Source organism: Triturus cristatus, chromosome 6, assembly GCF_964204655.1.
Source record: "Triturus cristatus chromosome 6, aTriCri1.1, whole genome shotgun sequence".
NCBI lineage: Eukaryota > Metazoa > Chordata > Amphibia > Caudata > Salamandridae > Triturus > Triturus cristatus.
Window position 1 is genome coordinate 1,353,407,699 of NC_140589.1, and position 20,959 is coordinate 1,353,428,657.

The 20,959-nt window shown below is 52.0% G+C and overlaps 1 protein-coding gene across 3 annotated transcripts in view; it reads right to left on the reverse strand.

Annotated features, from left to right (window-relative positions):
* PAPOLG (poly(A) polymerase gamma) overlaps positions 1 to 20,959 on the reverse strand; it is a 465,484-nt gene that overhangs the window by 143,048 nt on the left and 301,477 nt on the right. For 2 of the 3 annotated variants that reach the window (XM_085612362.1, XM_085612364.1), the window contains exon 8: positions 1,962 to 2,051. The exons of the other annotated variant lie outside the window; for it this stretch is intronic. In XM_085612362.1, the coding sequence (XP_085468488.1) occupies positions 1,962 to 2,051 (90 nt within the window). The remainder of the gene's footprint in view (positions 1 to 1,961; positions 2,052 to 20,959) is intronic. 3 annotated transcript variants of the gene reach the window in all.

Genomic DNA, 20,959 nt, shown 5'->3' on the forward strand with positions numbered 1-20,959 from the left:
TCACCGACCTCGTGACTTCCAAAGACTTTCCAAGAGGAAAAAGAAACTGCAAACATCCGGGCCCAACACCAGATGGCGATCTATGCAAAAGTGTGTAATCTGCAGCTCATATGCCTCGAACACAGGGTTTACTCTATAGAGAGAGTACAATTTATACCAGTTTGTAAAAACTGAAGCTTTCATAAGAAATACACCACAGACTTAAAAATTATCTAAGAACAGAAGTAAAAAAACAAAAAAACTAGTCACTAAAAACAATGAAGATCTGTAGGTGATAAACATTATAACTGCACATGGTGAAACTTTTACAGATCGCTTATCTTATGAAGCAAAACAAGCACATGTATCTAGGATACCACAGAGTCAAGACTGATTTGCATATGGTTGGGTATGAACTGGGGTGGCGAAGTGAGCTAAAGAACAATGATGGATTCAACCCAGATTTGTGACGGGGGGGGGGAGAAAGAGTGTCAGAAAAGTTTCAGCGCTCCGTCCAAAATCTTTGCGTTTGCTTTGTTCGCCATAAGTTGGCAGGGTATGCCAAGATGTCGGTCCTTTGCTCACTTTGCCACTGGATTCAAGATAGCCTGGCTGATGGGTGTTACCCCAAAACGGGCCCCAGGATGCTTGTTTCCATTCCAGTGAAGACCAGGCTTTTCAGTTCGGTCTGGACTGTTCTCATGAGGCACAGGGTCAAGATTGATTTGCATATGAATGGGTCTGAACTGGGGTGATGAAGTGAGCTAAAGAACGATGATGGATTCAACCCAGATCTTTGACTGGGGTGAGTGTCTGAAAAGTTTCAGCGCTCAGTCCATCATCTTTGTGTTTTGTGTCTTTGAGATGTACCACACATTCTTCTATGTTAAGTAGAAATTGTCATGTTGAGACTCTTTTCTTCAATAACTCAAGGCTGCTTACAATGTTTAGTATGTAGAATTTTTGCCGTGCTGGAAACGTTTTGCAATGCCAAAATACTTATATGGAACATAATGAACACAAGTCTACTATCACATGTTTACAGAGTTGCTCTTCAATACAAAGATTTATAAGGTTTTTAATGCCTCTACACAGCTATGGCGATTTAGAGAAAAATACGTTTTTTAAATACATACAACCATCAGCTGGACCCAAACTGTACATAATTAAGTGGAAAAGTAATATATAGTTATCTGTCACATTCTAAACTATAAAACAAACTAGCACACTCAATGGATAATGTCATCAGTGATGTCATTTGAGACATCATGAGTGATGTCATAAGCAGTGCATGGTGGGGGCTGAAGATTAGTTAGCTCTGCTAACTAGAACTGGTAAATTTGTGTTTTTAGTTCAAAATGCTTATGTTCACACTGACAAATTCCCCCAACTATAACGTTACTTTAACCTTTTTACATGCTTTTATAATCATTTCAGATTTAAACATTTGGAACGTAAATTTAATTGGTTAGCAAAGTTAAATATAATTTTATTTACTACTGTACCCCCAATACATATGTATGGATTCTACAGAACATACACATTATTAATTTTATTGCCTATTGACGTTAGTAGGCAAGTAATAAGTAATGCACTGTAGATATTCAGCCCTCAATGCATTGGAAGTGCACCCATAGATGTGACTTATGTATTTTAAGGAATACAACCGTTAGCAAAAGGATTAATCTTTGATTTAAGGGTGTGCGTGTGTGAAAAATATCTTACAAAAAATTCATAAGCAGGTCGCACACTAATCTGTGGTTTAACACTTCACCATAGCATGACACCGCACAGAAAAAGCTTTCTGAAATGGCCCCAAAAAAGTATTTACGGGTATTTTCTCGAATAAAGCTAAACACAAACAATATTATGCATTTGTTGAACGGTAATTCTACCAGCCTAATCTATGTTCTAAAAAAACCATTAAAGGTAAATGGATTAGAGCAAAACACTTAACTGCAAGTAAATCACCAAAACCTTACTTTTTGCCCACAGTTTAATTGCTCTTAAGGTTAGTCGGAAGTTTTCCTTGTTGGGCACCAAGTGAAGAATTTCGTCAGTAACCCTGCAACCTGGGAGCAAATGAAATGCAGTTCAGCGCTTGGGAGATTGAACAGTTTGTTAAAAATAATTCGTATCTATTGTCAAACTGTACAAGATTGAAGGGAAAAAAAGAAAATTACAATGTTTCACGTCACTGTGCACAAACAGTCAGTTAACTTTATTAACCAGATGGAGAAGGAAAATACATTAAGCAAAGCGGAACAGAGGTGGGACAATGTAGCATGTACAACACATGAACCAGTATTCTTGGAAGATCTGCTTATGGTTAACATGGCTTTTTTCTGGTTTTAATGTGCAAATGCGAAAACCAACAACGCAAAATTATCACTTACCTGGAAGGTAGATGGTCATGCGCTAAATCAGTGTATAAAATATCCATTACCAGGACGTTGTAAACTAGGTTTGTAGAACACTAAAAACCTAGGCATATTTCAAAAGCTTTACAAGCCAGCTGAAGGAAATTTTAAAATTAATCTAGGTTTATTCTACAAGGTGATAGTAGTTACCATATTGTAAATTCAGGACCTCAACAGAGAAGGATTTTTTTTTTTTACAGGTATGTAGAAATAATATAGACCCATATAGACGAACAGAAGCTTTCAGAGCAGGCAGAGCAATAAACTAGAGTGATAACACCTAGATTCAAAGGGGTCAACAGTTGCCATTGCCAGCTTCCTGGAGTTGGAGTAGCATGAGGTCCCACTGAACTATTTACATGGGATGCTTGGAGACCCTTTGCCTCCTCGCTTCTCAATGCTTCACTCTCCGCTTCAGCCCAGCGGATTAGCAGTTAATCCCATGAAACCAACTCGGAGTGGCAGTTGCTGTTGCTCTCCATTTTAATGTAAAAAGGAGTTTAGCTATCAATAATACCAAATGAATAAAGTGGCCTTTTACACTGTCGCTTTTAAACCACTTAAATAAACCTAGTGCACAAGCTTTCCAAATGTTAAGGCCCCAACACAGTGATTGTAGTTAGTGTATTGATCACAAGGCACCAATACTGCTCAGAGTGGGACAACTACACAGCATATTTTGGCAGTCCGCTTAGGGAGAACTGCATTGTGGGCATACATGTTGAACATAAGGAAACATATGGTTGATTGCGTCCGGGTTGAGGTACACTGAACAAAATTAAGAATTGAAAACGCATAGGGCTTTGCTGACTTGCCCTGAGAATGTTGCCAGGAATAATAAAGATACAAAATTGAACAGTGAACCGTGAGAGAGACTGGATTTTTTTCCATTGTGGAAATAAGTATATATATATATATATATATATATATATATATATATATATATATATATATATATATATATATATATATTTTAAATTGGGTGTTGCAAAACTGTTTACTGGTATTCAATGATCTTGTGCCATTCAGAAATATGCAATTATCTTCAGAGAATATAATACTGGGTTTGGGAGACATACTCCACAATGTTGGGAAATGTATAGTTCTTTGGTTATCAGTCTAATGCTATAATCTGAATTAATTTGTTGTACACCAAGATAACACTTAAACATTATGTTACAAACTATGGTTTTAATGACTTCAGACTCCGAGTACAAGCAAACCATCCAGAGGGTATAAGAGCTCTTAACAGGGAGGCATCCGAGAACCTAAAGCGAAAAAAGTTAGATCCATTAACTTTAGTCACTACATATACTCTGGCCTATCATATCAAAAGGGTAAATATTCGATATACAAAAATTGGAGATGGACCTATGACCACAGTCCAGGGTAGAGATTACACATTGCTGCAATATCAAGTAATTTACTTCTGACCTCCAGTTATAGGACATTACAATGTTTACTAACCCCCCCCAAGTGAAGGGCCTTAATTTCCTGTGGTCGGTGCAATGGCTGCCAGTTAACTGAAATGACGAAGTCAATAGTACTACACTAGAACAGGACCTCTGAGAACGATGGACTGAGTGTGAGTACAGAGATGTCTTCAATAAGATTACATGTCTATACTGAATAGACACTAATCAACATCTGTTGCCTTTTCCTGTAAAAATTATGGAGACATGAAAATAAACAAAAATCATTTTTGGGGATAATTATGGTCTACAGGATGCTGCCCAATCTGGATTTAGTCCTGTTAGCGGAACATATTCTGCAATGGTGTTTCTTTTGGACTGCTTCAGAATGGCAGCAGGCAAAGTGCACTTTACGGCCGTAGTGTTAATTGATTTGTTTCCTGCCTTCAAATGTGGTGGACCAGAACAATCTGATTACAAGGTTGTCAGAGACTGGCATCTGGGTGAAAGCTCTAAGATTGTGTCCATCTTATTTGGAAAATAGATCAAACCAGCCATCTCCAGGCTTTTCGGTCTGAGTTAACCGGTCAGCCACCGAGCTCAACCCTGTTTAACATCTACCTAAGACTTCTGGTTCAACTGATCTAGTCACATGGCGTTAACTTCATGTATTAGGTTGACACCCAGCTGATCAGATTAGTTGATCAATCACTCTCTGCGCCTTTCAAGGCTTTTCACAACTGTTTGTATGGTATTACAGCTTGGTTAGGATGCAACTCTTATGTGCTTAATACAGAACTGAAATGTGCTGCTTTACTGGTAGGCCATCCCAATTAATCCTGAATGCCTTATGACAATCTGTACTGTCCCATCGGCCTCTTCATCTGTAAGATTTTGGGGTTCACATGGATGAGAATCTCATTAGTCATGCAAGACTGTCTCCATCTAGATTCTCCCACATGAGGGTGATTCAGAAAATGTTACCTTTCCTCCCTTGCCATACTACACCTCTAGTAATGCAGTCTGATATGTTGATCAGGCTAGACTACCCCTCCCCCCATCTCTTTCTGGGTTCCCTGATCTACCTGATCAAACATCTATCGGATCCAAGTTGCAGCCGCTAGAATGGCACTGTCAAGACTCCCCTCGTTTCATCAGTAATCTGTCCCTTAGGAAACTCTGAAAATCCTGGATATATATATACATATATATATACACACACACACACACACACACACACACACTCTGAATGACCTTTGAGTCCTTCACCTCTCCTTTTTGCATGATCGGACAGTTATCACTAGTGCCAAGACACCATTCCAGGTAGCAGTTGTGCTCTACAATTTGAACTAACATGTCCCTTCCAGAAACTCACAAGAATGCATGACATTTCTCCCAGAAAGTACATTAGCCCAATAAGGAGAATGATTTTCTCTGAAAGTGCATTTCTCCCCTGAACACCCAGCCTTAAAAATAAATATTTTGTCACTTCCGACATGGTGGGTGTGAATGGTGACCTACATCTAGGAGAGACTATTAGAAGGATGAACTTCCACAAATGCTATCCTTTTTAGAATATTGCACACAGAGACAGTAAGCCCTCAAAACATGAAAGGACACTGGACTCCCTCCAACTTCAGCAAGGCCTTTTTATGGCCACAATTTTTCAAAACAAGGGGTTTAGGCCTTGTGTAATAACCGCAGTCTCCTTTTTTGGAGTAAACAGTAGAACCAGAAGCTGGGATTTCTGCATCTACTGCCATTCAAACGACTTCAGAAGGAGCGGCAACAATTAACAGCAAAGAAATGCAGGAACCACTGTCAATTAAAAACACTTACTATTAAGGTGAGGGAAGATCAAAATCAAATTATGACATGCAAACTATTACTAACTCTTGGGTGCAGTGGCAGACTCGACTGGTTGCAACTTTTTCCTAGGACTAGTGAAGGTTGACCACAGGGAGCAAAACTCATCCCAGCGTTCGATTTTTAAGATGTGTAGGAAGCTGGCTCTGTGCACACTATACCTCATTTTGGTATAGGATCTACAGAGTCCAGTGGAACCCCAAAGGTAGGCAGAGTTAAAAGTAGATAGCACCTTCTATTGTGGTAGTGTGGGCAAGCTGTAAGGCTGTATTAGAGGCTAATGTTAAGCATTTGTTGTAGGCACCCAGGCAGCAAATGATGTCACACCCTCAAAGACTTAACTCGGACCATTTTGATTTGTATAAAAATTAGTTATCTTTATTTTCTACAACCAAGCAAGCCTGGGACAGGTAAGTGTAAATCATACTTTAAGGCAGATTGAACGAAAATGACTTGGTTACAGGTTTGTAAATGCTTTGAATACAGTCGAAATTGATGTTAGATTACTTTTTTTTTTTTTACAACAAACTTTATTGGCATTTTTAAGGACACCGGGGAATTTGTCCCCATACATGGTACCAAGATCAAGAAACGAACAGTGAGAGGTGGCATCCTTGTTTAGCCCCCCCCCAGTCTGCAGAACATCAGACCCCCAAACCCTCCCCCCCACCCGCACATCACACCAACCCACAGTCCAACACAGATATGCAATATTTCCTATCCGCATGAGCTCCATATTCCGACTACTCATCCACAATGCATAGGGCCCGGGGCCCCGAAGGGGAACCCACCGGGGCTCTGATTAGCCTCTATTGGGTCCAAGGGCACTGCATCCCCCCCGCAGACAACACGATACCCCGATATCGCGCCCATCTCTTCCAGACTTTACCATGCTTATTCAGACAACCCCTTGCCAAGAATACCGCCTCTTCCGCGGACATGCAGCGATCTAGTGCTTTCTTCCAGGCCTGAATCGGGGGCGGGGCAGAAGACTTCCAATGCTGGGCAATATCTCGCTTGGCCAGCGTCAAACCCAAAAACAGAAGGTGCCGCTTATAGATGTTGCTCCCTATCTCCTCGGTACAATGCAACAGTGTTAAGCGGGGATCGGGGGGACGCTCCCAACCCAGCACCCCCCCAGGCAGGATAGAACCGCCGTCCAGAACGGGCACAGCCGCCCACAGTCCCACACCGTATGCAAGAATGTACCGTCCCCATCACCGCAACGGAGACACGTGGGGGACCCAATTAAGTGCATGCGCCAAAGGCGGTGCCGGGTGTAATATGCCCTGTGCAGGTATTTGAATTGTATAAACCGGTATTTGGTGGCAACCGCAGCATATCGCGGACCCGCTATAGCGTCTGCCCAGTCATCCTCCGTGAGCGCGGGAATATCGCGCTGCCACGCCTCCTTGGTATTATCTAGGGTAGTGTTCATGAAGGTTGTCAGAGTCTGATAAATCTGGCGAATTTTGTGATCCCCGAGGTCTCCCATCAACAGTCTACCCTCTATCGCGTGGAACTCCGGCAGAGTGTCTAGGTGCTGGATGCTAGGTGTGAGGGCATGCCGCAACTGGAGATATTTGTGAAACTGGGAGTTATGCAGCTCAAAATCGGCCTGCAGCATCTGAAACTACTTAAGCGACACTCCCTTCATTACATCCCCCAGCGAGGAGATCCCCATCATGTCCCAATAGCGAAAGCCCTCCAGACTTGCCGTCTCCTTGAGCAGGGTACCCTGCCACAATGGGGTGGCCCGCGTAAGCCTGCCGCACCAGCCAATAGAAATGACCGATTGCCGCCAGATCCGGATCACCGTAGCACACGCAGGGGGCAACCGGTCCAGCAAGGAACGGCTATAAAGAAAATGCAGCAGAGGCTTCTCCGCCAATGCGGCCCGGTCCAATGCGTAGGCTGGATCCGCGGGGGAGGCATACCACCAGTCATTTATGACTAGGAGATGCGCGGCCCTGTAGTATGCCTGAACGTCCGCCACCGCTATGCCCCCGCAGTAGGTAGACTGCACACACGTCGCCAAGGCCACCCTCACCGGCCCGCCATGCCAGAGGAATTCATTCAAAAGTGCATTCAGCTGGCGGAACCACGCCTGGGGCACCTGGAAGGGGTAGTGTTGGAGATGGTACAAGAGACGCGGTAAGGTCACCATCTTGAAAATGGCCGATCGGCCGTAGAGGGAGAGTGGAAGATGCGACCACACCCTAGTTACATTGCGGACTTGGGTCAGCAGGGGCGCAATATTCAGAGTCCAAGCAAGATCCGGTGTACGGGTGACGCGCACTCCTAGGTATTTGATATGGTCCGGGGCCAGCACTAATTGAGAGGCCCAAGCCTGGCTTCTCTGGTCATCATACAGGGGAAACAGAGTGGACTTAGCCGGGTTAGCCACGAGGCCCGACGTCTTGCCGAACACCCGCAGAATCTCAAGCACCCGGGGCCCAGAGGCCCACGGGTCCACCATAAAGAAGATGACATCATCGGCATATAGCGCGATACGATCAGAGTGGCCCGAGGGCCAGTCCATACCCCGAAGGACCAGATCGGAGCGGGACCACGCCGCCAATGGCTCGATTGCCAACGCGAACAGCAGAGGGGACAGCGGGCACCCCTGCCGCGTCCCCCGTTTGATCGGAAACGAAGGGGAACAGGCGCCCGCCACCCTAACCGACGCAGAGATGTCCGTATACAGCAGACGCGTATATGCCAAGAATCGGGGCCCCAAGTTTACCGCCCCAAGCAGCTTGAACAGGTAGGTCCAACTAAGGGAGTCGAAGGCTTTATTAATATCCGCCTGGAGCAGAGCGGTGGGCCGATCCACGCGCCCAGCCTCGGCGATGACATTGTGAAGCCGGCGTATATTATGTCGGGTCGACCGATTGGGCATGAACCCGGATTGGTCGGGCCGGACTAGGGTAGAGATGCACATCCGCAGCCGATCTGCCAGGACCTTCCCTAGCAGTTTCGGCTCAACGTTTAAGAGCGAGATAGGTCGATACGAGCCCGGATCCTCCGGGGGCCTGCCCGGTTTCAGAAAGACTACGATTTCGGCGTGGCGCCAGTCCAGGGGAAGAATGGCGTGGTCCACTGCGTCTGCCAGAGCCGCAAGGAGGAGCGGGCCCAATGTCGTCGCACGAGGCCCGAAAAAAATCACCCGGAAAGCCGTTGGGTCCGGGGGCCCGGCCCGGACGCAAATTGGTCATCGCGGTGCGAAGCTCATCCAGCGTGATGGGCTAGTCTAGCGCATCCCTCTGGGCATCAGTCAAGCGTATGGGGGGGAATATCAGAGAGGAACGCATCAATGAGCGCCTCGTCAGGGGACTCTCGCTTCGCATATAAATCTCGATAATAGGCCGCAAACGTTAGCGCTACTGCCTCTGGGGAGATGGGGAGGCTACCGTCACCCGCTCGAAGGAACGGGACCTGCGTCTGGGCATCTCGAGACTGGCACAGCCGGTGCAGCATCTGGCTGGACTTGTCCCCCCATTGAGAGATACGGTATTGGGTGGCGAGCCACGCCGCCTTAGCATTATCCGTCAGCAACTGGCCCAGTTGACGCTGGACGTGCAGCAGATTCCGCCGGATAGTGGGATCCGAAGACTGGAGGAGCCGCGCCTGCTGGGCCTCCAGCTCCTCAATATCGGGCCGCCTTAGCATGCGTTCGGAAGCTTATATCCACACCCCGGAGCACGGGCTTCAGGGCTTCCCAGAAGACCGCCGGTGAGGACGCCGTACCCGCGTTATGCTGAACGTAGTCTGTGACCACCTGGCTAAGAGCTTCACTATAGTCTGCATCCCTGAGGAGCCATGGCGACATCCGCCACCGGTACGGCGCCCTACGAGTCAGCAGGCGCAAATGTATCTGTGTCGGCGAGTGATCCGAAAGGCCTCTGGGTAGTATCGCCGCCTGAGACACCCTATGTAGATAAGTATGGGTAATGAAGATGTAGTCCAAGCGGGACATAGTGGGGTGAACCGCCGACAGGTAGGTATAACCTTGTGCCGTCGGATGCAGCGCGCGCCAGGAATTAGCCCAACCCAAGGTGGTCGCCAGCGAGTGCAAGCGGGAGTCTACGGGAGCCGCCGGTCGCCCCTGCATGCGCAGCCTATCTAACTCACCCATTGTGGCGTTCCAGTCCCCGCCCAACACCAGGCCCCGCAGCAACCCGCCCCAGACCCGTGTCACAACCTCCACAAACGTGTGGCTAAGCGGCGGGGGCGCATACACGCTACCAAAAGTGATCGGCTCTCCTCCCAGCGTCCGACACTATAATGAACCTCCCTCCGTCATCCACCCAGCGCCTGTCAATCTGAAAGGGAACCCTGCGATGGATTAAGAGCGCTACTCCTCGGGAACCCCTAGTGTAACCGGAATGCAGGACGGTGGTGTAGCCGAAGCGCGCCAAGCACAGCGCCTTAGACCCCTGAAGATGGGTTTCCTGCAACATAAGAATATCGGCGCCATACGCCTTACCCGACCGCAGCACCGCCCCTCTCTTAATCTTGTCCAACAGGCCCCGAACATTCCAGGACACCACGTTCAGGACAGCCAGAGGGCCTGCGGTAGAACTCTGCCATAGCCAAGCAAACGAAAAGCGCGGAAAAGCCCCCCTCCCGGGGGGATGAGGACCCCTTGTGGTGATGTGAGTGCGAGAACAACCGTCATAACAAAACTCCCCCCCCCCCCCCTCCCTTCCGAACCCCAAACCCCCATAGCCGCCCTAGCCCCAACCCCCACCCTATACTTCCAAACCATTGAAGTACCTGTCGCGGTATTGCAGGGTTGATGCTCCTAACGTGGAGCCCAAGACCATACACACCAATGGATCCCCAGCTGAACAATCCCCAACTCCCTCAACTCCCCTCACCCAACTCACTGAGGGAGGCCTACCCGCCATTTCCCTCCTCCTCCCCCCCTCGCCCCCAGTCCACCACCATGTGGCAGCAACCACTACTCCTCCCAGCCCGTACGGGCCTACCCGTGGTCTACGCTCACTCCGCAATGCCCATGGTGATAGTGCAAGTTATGAACAAAATTAGTCAGCTTGTGGTGCGCCCAGTATGTCTCTCACGGATCTGTTATAATTCCGCCTGGAGCACCAGACTTTGTCCCCCGGGAGCTGCCCGTCTCCGATCGCTGCCGAGACCGGGACCTCCAGTTGCTCTTTTGCCGGGCCTTCTGAGCCGCCGATTTCTGCGGCCCACCCTGCGACTCTGAAGATTCCACCCCCGGCTGGACCAGCACCCGCACCGACACCGTTTCATCTGTCCAGCGGAATACTTCCTCCGGCGTATCAAAGAATTGAGTGCGGGACTGAAACACTACCCGCAGGCGAGCCGGGTACAGCAGTGCGTAGGGGAGTTTAAGATCTCTCAGGCGCGCCTCGGCTGCTGCGAAGGACTGTCGCTGCTGCTGCACTTGCCTCGTGTAGTCCGGAAAGATCATGATGCGGTGGTTCTCGTATAAAAGCGGCTCCTTAGTTCTGGCCTCACGCAGGATGACATCACGATCATGATAGTTCAGCAGTTTGGCTATCACTGGTCGAGGGCGGGCCCCCACCGGAGGCTTCTGCATTAGGGCCCTGTGCGCCCTTTCGATCACAAAGCACTTCGAGAGGGAGGTCGGGGGGAGCCAGCCCTCCAGCCACTGTGTGAGGAAAGCCTCCATGCTGCCCTTCTCACAGCCCTCCGGGAGCCCCACAAACCGCAGGTTGTTCCGTCGGGCCCGCCCCTCCGCGTCTTCCGCCCGAAGGGCCAGGCCCCTCTGGGTGCTCTCGAGGCTAGCCACTCTGCGTTTGAGGATCACAATATCATCCTCCGCCCCCGAGATGCGGGTCTCCGCCTCCGTTATGCGGGCCACTGCGTTCCTCAAATCCTGCCGCAGTAAAGTGACATCGGACCCCACCGCTCTTATTTTCGCCTCCAGTGTGTCTCTTGATTGTGTTATGGCAGCCATCAGGGCCACATTGTCCGGCCCAGCATCATGACCACTGGCCGCTCCTGTACCCCCACTCGGCCCCATGTACTTGTCAATGGGGCCTTGCTTAGGCGGTCCGCCGCCCCCCGCACCTCTCGTCATGGCGGTCCCCCTGCTTGTCTGTCTCTTCCAGCCAACCTCTCAGTAGCTAGACCCAGACCCTCGCCGCCCCCAGGCTGGCCGCTGGTAGCTCGGGCTGTGGCCCTACGCACAGGATCCGTATCTGTATGGCAATGTACCCAGACCTCAGGGGCCACGCAATCCAGTCTCGAATGCAGGGCCAGATAATTTTGACGTTCCCCCTCCCGCCGCGACCCGATCTGGTCGCCGAGCGCCCCTCATCGTGCCGTATGTATGAGTCCCGGGCCAGCCACCGCCCGGCCCGACCGTCTCCGTTCACCAGGGGTGGTCCGTGAGCTCTCCAGCGACCACACCCCACATCGCCCCTGCCGCCTCCTTACTTGCTCTGCGATGGTCTCTGTCCTCCAGGTGTCACGTTCCGGGTCCGTACCATAGTCGCCCGCTGGGCCCTCGGGTCCGGCCCCTCCGGGAGCGCCCGCGCCCCTCCAATCACACCAGTGACGGTCAGGCCTCCAAGATCCACGTGCCCCGCAGCTGCGTGTCTCGCCAGCCTCCGCAGTCACCTTGCCTCCGTGCTGGACTCGGCCCCCGGTCACATGGGGCCCCTTCGACGTTACCTTGTATGGACTTCGCTCTGCCGCTGCACTCAGTCGCCGCCTCAATCATGCGGCCCCGGACAACTATGCCAGCGCGTGGTACTCCCATCAGCTGCTGAGCCCACCGCTTGACCACCGGTGCGGGCCCCGGATCCCGTCGGAGAGGAGTCCCTCGCCGGCCTGGCAGCCCTGTCGCCTCCGCTCCGCCGTCCTGGGGCCACACCAAACTTGAGACCCCGGCTTCTCAGCCCTGCGAGGGCCTTGCACTGCAATCCCGTGCCAGCCCCTAATACAGTCCAGGGCACTAGGGCCCCGCCGGACGGTCTCCGCTCCGACACCCCCTAGCGCGCTCCTCGGCCACCGGTGCAGGATTCTGTGGCCCCTGTATTTCTCCTCCGTCTCAGCCGGTCCGGGCCTCTCCAAACTCGAGGTCCCGGCTTCTTTGGATCACGAAGGCCTCACTCAGCAGCTCCGGTATCTGCGGCCCCCAGCACGTCCCAGGTCACGGGTGTCCCGCCGGATGATCTTCGCCACTTCCGGAAGTTCTCTGTGCCCCCAGGAGCAGGATTCTGTGGCCCCGGTGGGGCGCCTCCGTCGCAGCCGATCCCGGCCACTCTAAACTCGAGGCCCCGGCTTCACCCCTCCTTGCAGGCCTCGGCTCGTGGCCTCGCCGTCTCCTCGCACGTCCCGAAGCCCCAAAATTTCACCGGAGGACCACCGCTACGCTCCGCTCCGCTGCGCCCTATGAACTTCTGGGACGAGATCAGGCGGGGGAAGGCATGATGAATCGTCGGATAATGTATCGGCGGGACGGAGCTCTATCAGGCTGCGTCCGCCATGATGGCACTCTTGGCCACGCCCCCGATGTTAGATTAGTTTTGATTACTTTGCAGATTACTTTTCCGACTGTGTGATCTGCCTGAATATCACACTGGGACATTTCCTGGAGAAAAGGCAAGTAAAGCAGTTTTAACATAGTCAGCAGTTTTAGAGTTCCATACATACCAACTCAACATTTTTTTTCAAAGAAAATCAGTCGATGCAATCCTATGGGAGGAAATGGAGTGATCAGTTTACAGGTAAGTACTTGGTTGTGGGAGTTGGGTTTCTGAGGTTAGAGCTAGGGTTCCTCCAGGAGACGTCGGGGAGTCCTGGAGGGGTCAACCCACAGTAGACTTGGACTCTTGAGCGCTGGGGGGACCTTGGTGGGGCTGGTGGGCCACTCAGACTCGGGCCATAGACATCTGGTGCAGTGGTGGTTCCAGGCGTAGGGTTTTTGTCCTCAGCAAGCTCCGAGTCTTTCTTGGCTGTTTTTGAAAAGAGCTGCTGTTCACAGGAGATTAGGTCTTTGTGGAAGGTAGGCAGTCCTTCCAGGGGTTCTGGCAGCCACTGGCAGCAGGACAAGGAGACTTTTGGGGCAGGATATCTGGAAACTGCAGACAGGCCGGTAGGGCTGGGGCCAAGTCAGTTGTTCCGAGTCTCCTCTACTGGGCGTTTTTTCATCCTTCGTAGGTTGCTGGAATCTGTCTTGGTTCAGGGATGCCCCCAAAGAACAAGTTACTTACCTTCGGTAACAATATATCTGTAAGAAACAGATTCCTCACCTTAGAATATCCCCAGGTGCCAGGCTTTATCCGGAAAGATTGTGTCAGAAATACCCTTGCGCGTCGCTAGGCGTACTCTGCGGCTCCGCATCCGTTGTCGGCGGCGGGATGTCGGAGTACTTAGACACCGCCCTCGCGCGCTGACGTCAGTTCTTGTACATAGCATTCCGCGCCAGGAACGCAGAGCCATGCAAGAGACACTGGTGCCAAAAAATTCTAGGGCCCTGAAAGGGATAGCCTTAACCCTAGAAATCGGTTGGCAGAACGGGGAGTATGGGTGGGTCGGTGAGGAATCTAACTAATGTTTCTTACAGATATATGGTTACCGAAGGTAAGTAACTTGTTCATCTGAAAGAAACACGTTAGTTAGATTCCTTACCTTAGAATAGGTACCCCAGCAATACCAACCCCGGAGGTGGGTCTGCGAACCAAGATCACACCAGAAAGTCCTGGAGAACAGAACGGCCAAAGAAGCCATCTCTCCAAACTTGGCTGTTCAAGCAATAATGTTTAGCAAACGTGTGAGTAAGGCCCATGTTGCTGCCTGACAGATGTCCTGCAAGGGGACTCCCTGGCTCAGGGCAGTTGACGCCGCTGTGGCCCGAGTGGAATGGGCCCTCAGCCCTACAGGAGGTTCTTTTTTAGCCAAGGAGTAGCAAGCTTTGATACACAAAACGACCCACCGAGAGATGGTTCGCTTGTGCACTGCCCGCCCCTTCTTAGCGCCCACGTAGCCAACAAAGAGTAGGAAGTCCACCCGGAACTGCTTGGTGCAGCCCAAATAAAAGGATCGCGCCAGTTTTGGGTCCAGACAGTGGAGCCTCTCTTCCTCTTTCGAAGGATGCGGAGGCAGAAAGAAGGTGGGCAACGTAACAGACTGCCCGATGTGAAAGGCGGTTACCACCTTAGGGAGAAAAGGACGAGTCCTGAGAACAACTTTGTCCGGGTGGACAGAAAGGAAATGAGGGTTAGAAGAGAGCCTGGAGCTCACTCACCCTTCTAGCAGAGGTGATGGCTACCAGGAAAGCAGTCTTAAGCGTCAAGAGACGAAGGGGACAACTAAGAAGTGGCTCAAATGGAGCGCACATCAGAAACGTCAAGACCAGATTCAAATCCCACTGAGGCATTACGAAAGGGACAGGAGGAAACATGTGAGTAATGCCCTTAAAGAAGCGAGAAACAGGGGGTTTGAAAAGAGAAGGCTGATCAGGAAGCCGTAAGAACGCAGAAATTGCAGAAAGATTACCTTTTAGGGTGCCCAGAGCAGAGCCTTGCTGGGTCATGGAAAAAAGAAAGAGGAGAACCTCAAAGAGGGGCAGAAAGGGGATCCACAGCCTTTGCTGTGCACCATGCCACAAATGCATGCGTATACAGAGTTAGTGGAGGGACGCCTGGCTGCCAGAATAATATTACAGACCTCAGGAGGCAAGTCAAGTGGCATCAACTGCCGCCGCTCATTATCCATGCATGGAGGTGGACGCTGGACAGGTTCGGGTGGAGGACTGTCCCCTGCTGCTGCGACAGAAGGTCCTCCTGAAGAGGCAGTCGTATTGGGGAATTGATCGACAGACTGAGTAGCTCGGGATACCAGAATCTTTGTGCCCAATCCGGATCCACCAAGATGACTTTGGCCCGGTCGCGCTTGATCTTCATCAGCACTCTGGGCAGAAGTGGTATAGGCGGAAAGGCGTACAACAGACCGCAACTCCACTTGCGACGAAAAGCGTCCTGAGCGAGTGCCTCCTTGGAAACTCCAACGCGCAGAACTGCTGACATTGCGCGTTCTCTTCGGTGGCGAATAGATCTAACCAAGGCTCTCCCCACTGCGAAAAGAGGCCTTGCGCCACGTCCGAGTATAGACGCCATTCGTGATCCATCATGCACCGGCAGCTGAGTTCTTCTGCTCTGGCGTTCAGAGAGCCTGCCAGATGTTGAACCACCAGGGTGTTACCCTGATGTTTCAGCCATGTCCAGAGGCGCAGAGCCTCCTGACAAAGGGTCCATGACCCCACCCCGCCTTGTTTGTTGCAATAACAGATGACGGTGGTGTTGTCTGTGAACACCTGCACTACACTTCCCGGGACAGAGGGAAGGAAGGCCTTCAGTGCAAGCAGGATCGCCCTCAGCTCCAGAAGGTTGATTTGGAGACGGGACTCCTCCGGAGACCAGAGGCCTCTGATTTCCGCCTCTCCCATGTCGCCTCCCCATCCTAGAGACGCATCCGTCACCACTACGTGCTCCGGTTGGGGTAGGGAGAGGGATCTGCCACGGACCCAATCGCGATCCATGAGCCACCACTGCATCTGTCTCGCAGTGCCCTCCGAGATCAGGACGTGGTTGGACAGGTTTCCCCGATGCTGGGCCCACTGAAACTTCAGGTCCCACTGCAGAGGCCGCATTCGCCACCTGGCATGATGCACCAACAGGATGCAGGAGGCCATCAGACCGAGAAGCCGCAGCACCAACCTGACCGAAACCCGGGATAGAGGCCGAAAGATGGGAATCAGACAATATCCCAGACCCGCTATTCCTGAGGATAGGCCCGGAACTGCACCGAGTCCAGAACCGCTCCAATGAAGAGGAGCTGCTGGGAGGGACTCAGATGCGACTTCGGCATGTTGATGGAGAACCCCAGCGAATGCAAGAGGTCTGCCATAGTCTGGAGATGGGAGACGACTGCCTGGGGCGAGCCCGCCTTCAACAACCAGTCATCGAGTTAGGGGAAGACTGAAACCCCTGATCTGCGCAGATGAACTGCGACCACCGCCATCACTTTCGTGTACACCCAAGGGGCACTGGTGAGGCCAAAGGGGAGCACGGTAAACTGAAAATGCTCCTGGCCCACCGTGAATCGCAGGTAACGCCGGTGGTGTGGCAGGACGGGGATGTGGAAGTTAGCGTCCTGCAAGTCCAACGCTACCATCCAGTCTCCAGGGTCTAGGGCAGTCAGAACCTGAGCTACAGTGAGCATCTTGAACTTCTCCTTCCGGAGGAAGGTGTGGACGCTCCTGAGGTCCAAGATAGGGCGTAGGGAATAACAAACACGACCTACTTCTGGACCAGGAACGCACTCGATGGCCCCCTTGGCCAAGAGGGCCGTAACTTCCTCCTGCAGAAGTTGCAAGTCATCCCCCGAAATTCGGTGGCACTGCGGTGGCATGGCTGGAGGGGTCGCCTCGAAGGGGAGGGAGTAGCTCCTTCGGACGATTTGCAGCACCCACCTGTCCGATGTGATGGTGTGCCAGTGGAGCAGGTGATGGCAAACTCTGCCTCCCACTGGCGTGGAATGGGCCTGAAAGCTCGGACTAGGAGGGCTTTGAGACAGATGCTGCTGGGGTAGGTGGACAGACTGGCACGTTGTCCCCCAGTACTGCCTCAGCGGAATCCGTGACCGCGCAGAGGTTGGTTCTGCGGTCTGTGGCTAGGCGGACGTGAGGGGGCACCCCTTCCTTGGCCACGAAAGGGACGATATTTGGGAGTTTGCGGGCGCGGGGCCGAGAGGCCCAAGGTCTTGGCCGTAGCCCTGGAGTCCTTAAAGTGCTCCAGCTCACTATCCGCTTTGTTGCCAAAAAGGCGACTGCCATCGAAAAGGCATGTCCATGAGGGTGCTCTGGACATCCCCAGAAAAACTAGTGGACCACAACCAGGCGTGGCGACCAAGTGCCACCGTGGTAGACATTGCCCTACCCAGCGAGTCCGTAGTGTCCAGTCCACATCAGATTGCATGCCGTGCTGCATTCCGCCCCTCGGCAAGAGCCTTGGCGAGCCATGTCCAGGCCTCCTCCGGACACTGGGGCAGCATGCCCTCCACCGTATCCCAGTGGGAGTAACAGTCCCAGAGACAAGCTGTGTTAATAGACCGCAGTCCCAAACTAAGGGAGGAGAACAGCTTCTTACCAAACTGTTCTAGTCTCTTGGATTCCCGATCCGGGGGAGCGGACGGGAAGGAGGTCTGGGAAGTAGAGGCCTGGATAACCAGGATCTCAGCTGTGGGGTGCATGGACAGAAAACTGGGGTCGCCCGGTGCAGGGCGGTGGCGCCGGGCCACGTTCCGGTCCACAGGAGGTACTGTGGAGGGCTTGGACCAGGTGCCCTTCAAAATGTCCACTAGTGCTTCATTAAACTGCAGCAGAGGCTCCGAGGAGCTTGCTGATGGTTGGAGCACTTCTGTGAGGAGGTTAGTCCTCACGGCCACAGCAGGTAGCTCCAGCCCAAGAGCTTCGGTCGCCTTGCACAGCTTCACAGAAAATGCAGCACCTTCCTCTGAAGCCACGGTCGGAGGAGAGATGAAGCCAGTGTCAGGGGAAGTGTCAAGACCACTGGCATCCCCCAGCTCATCTGCCCAGTCCTGGGATAACTGTCCCTGCCGGGCCAGGAGGGTCATCAGACCCGTCCCAGTCGTCACCGTCATCCGATTCCTGGTAGACAGGTGGAATGATCAGAGCCGGGCGGAAGATGAAAGTGCCACCCATCAGCGTCGGGTGCGGCGCAGCTCCGACGCTGGGCACAGACCGGGACTGAACAGGGGAACAGCGTCGTCCGAAGGCGGCGCCGGAGTCTGCGCCAGCAGAGTCCGACCGGCACAGACTGGGATGCAGTCCTGGATCCCGCTGGGACCTGCGGAGTCGGGACCAGAGTAGACGATGGCGCCAGTGCCACCAGCCCGCTAGGCCTCCCAGTCCTGCCTGCGGGGCCCGAAGGCACGCCGGCAGGCGTCGACGGCGGAGCCAGGCCTCTAATGGCAGAGAGGAAGGCACTGATCTCCGCCGGATTCACGTCAGTCCCAGGTACTTGCGGGTATGGGGATGGACGTGACTCCTGCGGCTCAGACGGAGCCGCGTGGGTGGTACCACCCGAACCCTCAGCCGAGTCGCGCGACCGGCCAGGGGAAGCCCGAAGAGCGATTTTGCCTCTTGGACTTCTTACTATGCTTCGACTTACCCGAAGACTTGGAACCACACGAGTGGTGATGGCTGCGGAGCCAACTGCCGGAGCTCAAGTAGCTTGCGGGTCCGCTCCAGCCTAGCCTTCGATGTCAAGGCCCGGCAGTCGAGGCACGACTCGGCATCGTGGTCGGCCCCAAGGCAGTAGAGGCACCGGCGGCGGTGGAGTCACAAGGTTTAAAACCAGGCATCCTACCGGCACCAGAGTAGAGTCGACAAGAATAGACCAAAAAAAGAGTCCAAAAAGTTAAGTCAAAAAATGACTAAAGGGGTATGCTCCTCCTGGATCGGCGCTGTCTGGCACGGAACAAAGAAGAAATTACGTCAGCACGCGAGGGCGGCGTCTAAGTACTCCGACGACGCTATCCCGGCGCACGACGCCGACGACAGACGCAGACGACACCTAGCAACGCGCAAGGGTATTGCTGACGAAAAATCTTTCCAGATCCAGCCCGACGCCTGGGGATATTCTAAGGTGAGGAATCTAACGTGTTTCTTTCAGATTACTGTATTTAGGGTGAGTTTTAGGGGTCTCAAAGACAGTAGCTAATGGGCTACCTACCTTAGGGTGATTAGGCCGCTGGTGTGCTCACTCACGTGGGATAGTGGCAACAATCTCTAACCCCGATTGGAGAATGCCTGCCATCCGCAAGATGGTGGGCACTGAAGAGTGGGCTTCACCTCGCCTCCCCACCTGAGGGGTGGCTTTGGCAGAGGTGGGCACACATTCTGGTCTGCTCTAATTTTTCCTGCCTGTCTTCCCGCCGAACAGGAGACGAGACAGGAAGGGGGACTGCTCTTGATAGCAGGAGAGGCTGGGGAGTGTGTGGGGTGAGGGGGGTCACATTACAAAGGCAGCAAGGCCTTTGAAATTCCCCTGCCGCAGATGAATCTTCCTGGCCTGGGGTGGTGTGACCACCTCTACCCAGGAAAAGCTTTGTTTCTGGGCTCAGGGTGCGAAGGCTCCCACCCTAGGGGTCCAGAAACATGTCTCTTGGTGGCAGGATGGTGTGTACCAGTCAGAGAACCCATCAGAGGCTGGTCGTTTCAGGGGGCATCTCTAAGATGCCCTGTGAGTGCATTTTTCATAAAATCCCACACTGGCATCAGTGTGGATTTAATGTGCTAAGAAGTGTGATACCAAACTTGACAGTTTTCAGTAAAGCCATTATGGCGCTGTGGAGTACGTAATGACAAGCTCCCAACATCATATACTCCTAATGGTGTTACTGCACTTACAATGTCTAAGAATTGGTGTAGACACTGTAGGGGTACAGGGTTCACGCACCTGTACCCGTACCACTGGTATAGTGCACCCAGCTAGAGGGGTGGCTGACCTGTGCGAGGGCAGTGGGTTGTAGGCATGGTACACAGGGATGTGTGCCATGTTGACTTTTCACTTTGTTCTGCGCCAAAACACGCAGCTTGCAATGACTGTGTAAAGGTACAGGGCCTCTAAGGGTGGCACAATAAGTGCTGCAGCCCTTCGATGCCTTCCCTGGCCACAGTACCTTTTACAAGGGACTGACATCTGCCCCTTTTACAAGGGACTGACAGATGCCCAGAGAGGTGCCAGTTGGGGGTACAAGGTACAGTTTTGTGAAAGAACACAGGCCCTGGGAACCTGATTGGCAGCGACCCACGGCACATCAAGTCAAAGTGCATCAGTAGTCTGGCAAAACGTGTGCGTGTGGGGTTACTGTAACAGAAACCCAGCTTCCTATAATGTGTTAGACCGGACAGTTAGCGTGCCCCCCCCCCCACACGTTTTGCTTTCACTCTCCGTTTTGCTGAATTTGTTTACTGCACTTTACCACTCACAACCAGTACTAAAGATCCTGGGCTCTCCTTTAAAAATGGTAAAGGAATAGGTTATGTACACTAAGCATCTATTTGTGACATGTAGTGCTGTAGATTCACATGTGTGCAAGTTGTTTTTTTCTTCAAAGAAGTCTTCCAAGTCACAAGGTAGAGGAACTACTCATCATGGTGATAATGCGCAAGGGCATTGGCTCCATGGTTAGATTATTTTCCCACATGCTAGTGGGAATAGAGTATAATGTAGA